At 52.9% G+C, this 7,514-nt stretch overlaps 1 protein-coding gene across 1 annotated transcript in view; it reads left to right on the top strand.

Annotated features, from left to right (window-relative positions):
- The first annotated feature begins 6 nt into the window (after nucleotides 1-6).
- The window catches only part of Irs1 (insulin receptor substrate 1), a 59,457-nt gene continuing 51,949 nt past the window's right edge, over nucleotides 7-7,514 (top strand). Inside the window, exon 1 of the mRNA XM_031368163.1 lies at nucleotides 7-4,519. Within this exon, the coding sequence (XP_031224023.1) occupies nucleotides 800-4,498 (3,699 nt within the window). The 5' untranslated portion in view covers nucleotides 7-799 and the 3' untranslated portion in view covers nucleotides 4,499-4,519. The remainder of the gene's footprint in view (nucleotides 4,520-7,514) is intronic.

Raw genomic sequence — 7,514 nt, 5'->3', positions numbered from 1 at the left:
CTCCTCCCTTGCGGACTGGAGCTAGGGGCAGGGATGAGCCTGTCCCTCTGGACCGTCCCCTGCTCCCCCGGCTGCCCAGTAGCGTTGCGCGTGGAAAAGCCACTTTCCCCGCCCGCCGAGATGGGCTCGAGTGCGGGCTGCAGAGGACGCGTCCTCGGGCGGCAGCAGCAGAAGCAGCAGCAGCAGCAACAGCCGCAGCGCCGCCGTCTCTGCGATTGAGCTGGTATTTGGGCGGCTGGTGGCGGCGGGGACGGTTGGAGGGTGGGAGGAGGCAGAGGAGGAGGAGGAGAAGGAGGAGGAGGGAGAACCCCGTGCAACGTTGGGACTTGGCAGCCCGCCTCCCCCTGCCCAAGGATATTTAATTTGCCTCGGGAATCGCTACTTCCAGAGGGGAACTCGGGAGGGAAGGCGCGCGCGCCTGGAGGGCCAAGCGGGGACTCCTCGGGCCATCGCTGCCTTCCTGCATTGGACTCGACCAGGGGCGGCGAGGGATGCATCGTAGCTCCTTCTCTGCTGCAGGGACTGGGGGAGACTTAGTCCTCGGAAGACTGCGGCTGCATTCACCCTAGACCCACTGCCTTTCCCTCTGGGCATGAAACGCCCTTAAACTCGGATCAGGCTATCTTCCTTGGCGCTGCTACCTCGTCCTTCGGCTGCCCCTCCCCAGCGCCAGGAACGGCGAGAATTTCGGAGTCAGGGTTTCTGCTTGCTTCCTCCAGCCCGGAGTGCATGTGCGGGGCCGCACTGAGAATCCACCCCTCACCCAGTTTTTCGACACCTCCCTCTGCTCCGCAGCACCATGGCGAGCCCTCCGGATACCGATGGCTTCTCAGACGTGCGCAAGGTGGGTTACCTGCGCAAACCCAAGAGTATGCACAAGCGCTTTTTCGTGCTGCGGGCGGCCAGCGAGGCCGGGGGCCCGGCGCGCCTGGAGTATTATGAGAACGAGAAGAAGTGGCGGCACAAGTCGAGCGCCCCCAAACGCTCGATCCCCCTCGAGAGCTGTTTCAACATCAACAAGCGGGCTGACTCCAAGAACAAGCACCTGGTGGCTCTCTACACCCGAGACGAACACTTTGCCATTGCGGCGGATAGCGAGGCTGAGCAAGACAGCTGGTACCAGGCTCTTCTGCAGCTGCATAATCGGGCAAAGGCCCACCATGACGGGGCTGGAGGAGGCTGCGGTGGTAGCTGCAGCGGCAGCTCTGGCGTCGGAGAGGCAGGGGAGGACTTGAGCTATGACACGGGCCCAGGACCCGCGTTCAAGGAGGTCTGGCAGGTTATCCTGAAACCTAAGGGCCTGGGTCAGACAAAGAACCTGATTGGCATCTACCGCCTCTGCCTGACCAGCAAGACCATCAGCTTTGTGAAGCTGAACTCCGAGGCAGCCGCTGTGGTGCTTCAGCTGATGAACATCAGACGCTGTGGCCACTCAGAGAACTTCTTCTTCATCGAGGTGGGCCGTTCCGCAGTGACAGGGCCCGGCGAGTTCTGGATGCAAGTGGATGACTCCGTGGTGGCCCAGAACATGCATGAAACCATTCTGGAGGCCATGCGGGCCATGAGCGATGAGTTCCGCCCGCGCAGCAAAAGCCAGTCTTCATCTAGTTGCTCCAACCCCATCAGTGTCCCCCTGCGCAGGCACCATCTCAACAATCCTCCACCCAGCCAGGTGGGACTGACTCGGAGATCTCGAACTGAGAGCATCACTGCCACCTCCCCTGCCAGTATGGTGGGTGGGAAACCAGGTTCCTTCCGGGTGCGTGCCTCCAGCGATGGCGAAGGCACCATGTCCCGTCCAGCATCAGTGGATGGCAGTCCTGTGAGCCCTAGCACCAACAGGACCCACGCCCATCGGCATCGAGGCAGCTCCAGGCTGCACCCCCCACTCAACCACAGCCGTTCCATCCCCATGCCTTCTTCGCGATGCTCACCTTCAGCCACCAGCCCAGTGAGTCTGTCGTCCAGTAGTACCAGTGGCCATGGCTCCACTTCAGACTGTCTTTTCCCGAGGCGCTCTAGTGCTTCCGTGTCCGGTTCTCCTAGCGATGGCGGTTTCATCTCTTCTGATGAGTACGGTTCTAGTCCCTGCGATTTCCGAAGTTCCTTCCGCAGTGTCACCCCCGATTCCCTGGGGCACACCCCACCAGCCAGGGGTGAGGAGGAGCTGAGCAACTATATCTGCATGGGTGGCAAGGGAGCCTCCACCTTGGCTGCTCCCAATGGTCATTACATTTTGTCTAGGGGTGGCAACGGCCATCGCTACATCCCGGGTGCTAACTTAGGGACAAGCCCAGCGCTGACTGGAGATGAAGCCGCGGGTGCAGCAGATCTGGATAACCGGTTTCGAAAGAGAACTCACTCTGCAGGCACATCCCCTACCATTTCCCATCAGAAGACCCCCTCACAGTCTTCAGTGGCTTCTATTGAGGAATATACAGAGATGATGCCCGCTGCCTACCCACCAGGAGGTGGCAGTGGAGCCCGACTGCCCGGCTACCGGCACTCCGCCTTCGTGCCCACCCACTCCTATCCCGAAGAGGGTCTAGAGATGCACCACTTGGAACGTCGTGGAGGCCACCACCGTCCAGACGCCTCCAACCTGCACACTGATGATGGCTACATGCCCATGTCTCCTGGGGTGGCTCCAGTACCCAGCAACCGCAAAGGAAATGGGGACTATATGCCCATGAGCCCCAAGAGTGTATCTGCCCCACAGCAGATCATTAACCCCATCAGACGCCAGCCACAGAGAGTGGACCCCAACGGCTACATGATGATGTCACCCAGTGGTAGTTGCTCCCCTGACATTGGAGGTGGGTCCAGCAGCAGCAGCAGCATCAACACAGCCCCTTCTGGGAGCAGCTATGGGAAGCCATGGACAAATGGAGTAGGGGGGCACCATACCCATGCCCTTCCTCATGCCAAACCCCCTGTGGAGAGCGGTGCTGGTAAGCTCTTGCCTTGCACAGGTGACTACATGAACATGTCCCCAGTGGGAGATTCCAACACCAGCAGCCCCTCAGAATGCTACTATGGCCCAGAAGATCCCCAGCACAAGCCGGTCCTCTCCTACTATTCATTGCCAAGGTCCTTTAAGCACACCCAGCGCCCTGGAGAGCCAGAGGAGGGTGCCAGGCACCAGCATCTTCGTCTCTCTTCTAGCTCCGGACGCCTTCGCTATACCACAACTGCTGAAGATTCTTCCTCTTCTACCAGCAGCGACAGCCTGGGTGGGGGTTACTGTGGGGCTAGGCCAGAGTCTAGCCTCACACATCCCCACCACCATGTCTTGCAGCCTCATCTGCCTCGAAAGGTAGACACAGCTGCACAGACCAACAGCCGCCTGGCTCGACCCACAAGGCTGTCCTTGGGGGATCCCAAGGCAAGCACCTTACCCCGGGTTCGAGAGCAGCAGCAGCAGCAACAACAGCAATCTTCCCTGCCCCCTCCCGAGCCCAAAAGCCCAGGAGAATATGTGAATATTGAATTCGGGAGTGGCCAGCCTGGCTATTTAGCTGGCCCCGCAAGTTCCCGTAGCTCTCCATCAGTTCGATGTCCACCCCAGCTCCACCCAGCTCCCAGAGAAGAGACTGGCTCAGAAGAGTACATGAACATGGACTTGGGGCCAGGCCGGAGAGCAACCTGGCAGGAGAGTGGTGGAGTTGAATTGGGCAGAGTAGGCCCCGCACCTCCAGGGTCTGCTACTGTTTGCAGGCCAACCCGATCGGTGCCAAATAGCCGCGGTGACTACATGTCCATGCAGATAGGTTGCCCTCGTCAAAATTATGTGGATACCTCACCAGTGGCCCCGGTCAGCTATGCTGACATGCGGACAGGCATTGGTGCAGAGAAGGTGAGCCTGCCTAGAACCCCAGGAGCTGCTGCTCCTCCTCCATCCTCCACAGCCTCCGCTTCTCTTACACCTCCAGGAGCAGCCGAGCAGGCTGCTCACTCTTCCTTGCTGGGAGGCCCTCAGGGACCTGGGGGCATGAGTGCATTCACCAGGGTGAACCTCAGTCCCAACCAGAGTGCCAAAGTGATTCGTGCAGACACTCAAGGGTGCCGGAGGAGGCACAGCTCTGAGACCTTCTCGGCACCTACTCGGGCTGGCAATACAGTGCCCTTTGGAGCAGGGGCTGCAGTAGGGGGCAGCGGTGGTAGTGGTGGCAGCGAGGATGCAAAACGTCACAGCTCTGCATCCTTTGAGAATGTGTGGCTGAGACCCGGGGATCTAGGGGGAGCCTCCAAGGAGTCGGCTCCTGTGTGTGGGGCTGCTGGGGGCTTGGAGAAGAGTCTTAACTACATAGACCTGGATTTGGCCAAGGACGTTAAGCAGCGCTCTCAGGACTGCCCCTCTCAACAGCAGTCCCTACCAGCCCCTCCCCCTCACCAGCCCTTAGGCAGCAATGAGGGCAACTCCCCGAGACGCTCCAGTGAGGATTTAAGCACCTATGCTAGCATCAGCTTCCAGAAGCCGCCAGAGGACCGTCAATAGCTTAACTGGACATCACAGCAGGTGCGTTTTATGGGTGGCAAGGTCAGAAGACAAAAGTGCTTTTGGCGTGGGGGTGCTCGAGTTCAGTTCTTTACCCTCCTTCCCTTCTCAGCTCCTTCCCACAGTGTCCTTGGGGAGGGTACTCTTTCAGGAGGTGTGTGGGGGTGGGGTAGGGGGAATGGGTCAGGGCACACAGATGTTCACCTCACAGTGACACCTGGCAGATAGTCAAAGAAATGTGTTTGGAGCAGCCACAGAAGGGCATCTGTATTTGAGAATTCCCAAGTGTCGAACTTGCCGCAGCACTGTAAAACAACTTAGGTTCTATCAAACCAGATCTGAGGTTTGACGAGTTCCTTTCTAGGGCTCATTCTCTTCTATCTCCAAGTTTTCTTTTGATGACATATTAAGGCCAGCCCCTCCCTAGCAGGGACAGTTGTACCAAAAACATTTGATAACACAGAGGCTGAAAAGCCCTCATTTGAAGATCCTTTCTCCCGAGTTCTGAAGGGCAAGCTTGCCGAGTGGCTGCCTGCACTTTTGTTCTGTGATTTCACAGGACCAAAGCAGTTGTAAACAGCAGCGACTTTTACTCGGGCTCTCTTAAAAAGATTCACGAGTAAGAGCTTTTTAGGCACAAGTATAGAGAAATCCTTACCTCTCTCTGATCCCCAAAGACAGTAATTGTGGGGCACATTTTCTTTTTGTTCTAGGATTCATGAAATGTTTTTCACACGCAGACCTACCATCTTGCAGGCATGGCTGCTTTTGTACAGGATACGCAATAACGCAATAAACACCATGCGCCTGGGACCCATTAGGAGTTAAGAGTTATGGGAGTTCATCCCAGCCTGTCTGCCCTGTAGTTCCTTTACTTGTACTGAGGCGTCACACACATCATTTGGGGGCTACTGTACATTTTTTTCTGTAAGATTGCTTAACATTTCTCTAGTAAAATGAATGGGCACTCTGTGGGGGGGGGGAAGAGGGTGTTTGTTGTGTTGCGTGTTGAATGATGGTGCAAACCTGTGTATTCTCCATCTGTAGGGTTATTTGTTTTCCTTTAAGTTTATGACTAGATGCCTCAGAGATGTTGAGGGTTGGCTTTAGGTCATCTGTGGCCAAGGCTGTGTTGAAAATGAGAAACATTTGTAATAGAAAGTTCGTTCTGTGAGCCTGTTTTCTGGTGGTCATTGTGGGTAGAGGAGAGGAGTGTCATTCCCAGATAATGTGATGAGTTGGCAAATCAGAACTTTCCAGAATCGGAAGCAGTTTATTCTGACAAACTGATTACCTCATGAATTTTATATATACTTCACAGGAGGAGCACTGAAAAACAGTTATTCTTCTTAATAAGGCTCTTTGTAAGAAATTAATTTGTGCCTTTGGTTTTATCAATAGAAAATAATAATATAAGAATAGAAAGAATAATAAAATGATTATGTGATCAAAAATGGTCCTGATTCTGCTTCCAACCATTAACATTCTCTATTTGGTAGGACCAAATGGAGGTGCATAAACATTAAAACTCAAGTTTTATGTGATATGTTAAGAAAGCACCTATTGGATTTGTTATTTATTTCAATGTTTGCTTTCATCACTGAGACAGAGTTTATTTTTTTTAATTGTATTGTTTGCCAACATAAAAGTCTTGTTTATTTCTAACATGGTTTTTGAGGGTCGGGACTCCTGCAATAATACCTGCATCGTCAACTGTGTACTTCATAATGTAGGAGGAACCTGAAGGAAACAGATCCAGTAAAACAGGAGGTAGAGGAAGAAAAGAACTCCCCCCACCCCATTTACTTTCTTACTTCCTATAAATTTAGTTTTAGAAAATAGAATAGGCAGTGTCTTGTCTTTTCAGGAAATGAAATGACCATTGGAATCCTCATTGTTTTAAAAGGGGATTTAAAAGAAAACCCTGCTTATGCAGAGAACACACACACACACACACACACACACACACACACACACACACCCCACAAAAACCCTTCCCCTCCCTGAACTTCAGTGCTCAGTTTTTCATTCTTAACTTTCTTAGGGAAAATATGATAATCCAGAAAAATCAGTCAGGTGTTACAGAATAGCAATTGATCATGCTTTGCCAAGTGGCAGAAGCAGACTTCTACAATGTGTATCTAGATTTTAAGTGTGTGTGTGTTTGTGTGTGCTGTGTGCTTTAAGCAGAGCACCCAGTGTTACCTGGTGCTGTACACCCTCAATTGTGCTTGCTTTTGCTAAGTTTAAAGGTTTTGTTTGCTAGTCAGTTATCATCAGGGGCTGAGCAGAATCAGATCTGCCAGTGGCAAACAGCTTCTGCTCACAGTCAGTTATCAGTTAGCTATTTTAACCTCCCCTGCCATTGGTGTCCTTGCTACTTCTCCTGTCTTAGAAAAAAACAAAACAAAAAACAACAAACAAACAAACAAAAACCCTTGAAACAATGTTAAAGGAATACAGCCGCCACAAGGGGTGTGTGTGTGTGTGTTTGTATGTGCGCGCGCGCACACGCGAGTTCTCGGAGCCCCTCTTTTAAACATCTCAGCTTGTTTACTTTGTTTCAATGTCAGCTCAAGGAGAGCCATTGGTGAAGCCTTTAGCTCCCTTGCCCTGGATTTGACTGCACAACAATCCTTTCTGTGTCTCTTTTCTCTGATGAATGTCAGGGTCACCTCCAACTTAGTTCTGAACTGATAGATTGTGTTGTGTAAAGATCACCCCTTTCCCCTCACCCCCACCCCCACCCCATTCCCTTTGTCCCCACCTCCTAGTGCATGGTCCAGGCAATAAATAGTACAGTCATTGTGGCCTACTGTCTGTACCGGGTTAACCCAGAGCCCAAAGTGGAAAGCTAAAAAGGATCCCCTGGACCTCAACATGCCCATCTAAAAACCTTTAACCAGCATTTGCCTTAGATTTGACTTTTCTGTTGAAACTGAAGCTTGGCAAGACAGCACACTTTTGCTGACACAGACTGGAGTCATCCCTCTGGGATCCTTTTTTTTTTTTTTTT

Source organism: Mastomys coucha, unplaced genomic scaffold (assembly GCF_008632895.1).
Source record: "Mastomys coucha isolate ucsf_1 unplaced genomic scaffold, UCSF_Mcou_1 pScaffold14, whole genome shotgun sequence".
Lineage (NCBI taxonomy): Eukaryota > Metazoa > Chordata > Mammalia > Rodentia > Muridae > Mastomys > Mastomys coucha.
The sequence above is the reverse complement of the archived record's forward strand: the minus strand, read 5'-3'. Positions and strand labels throughout refer to the sequence as shown.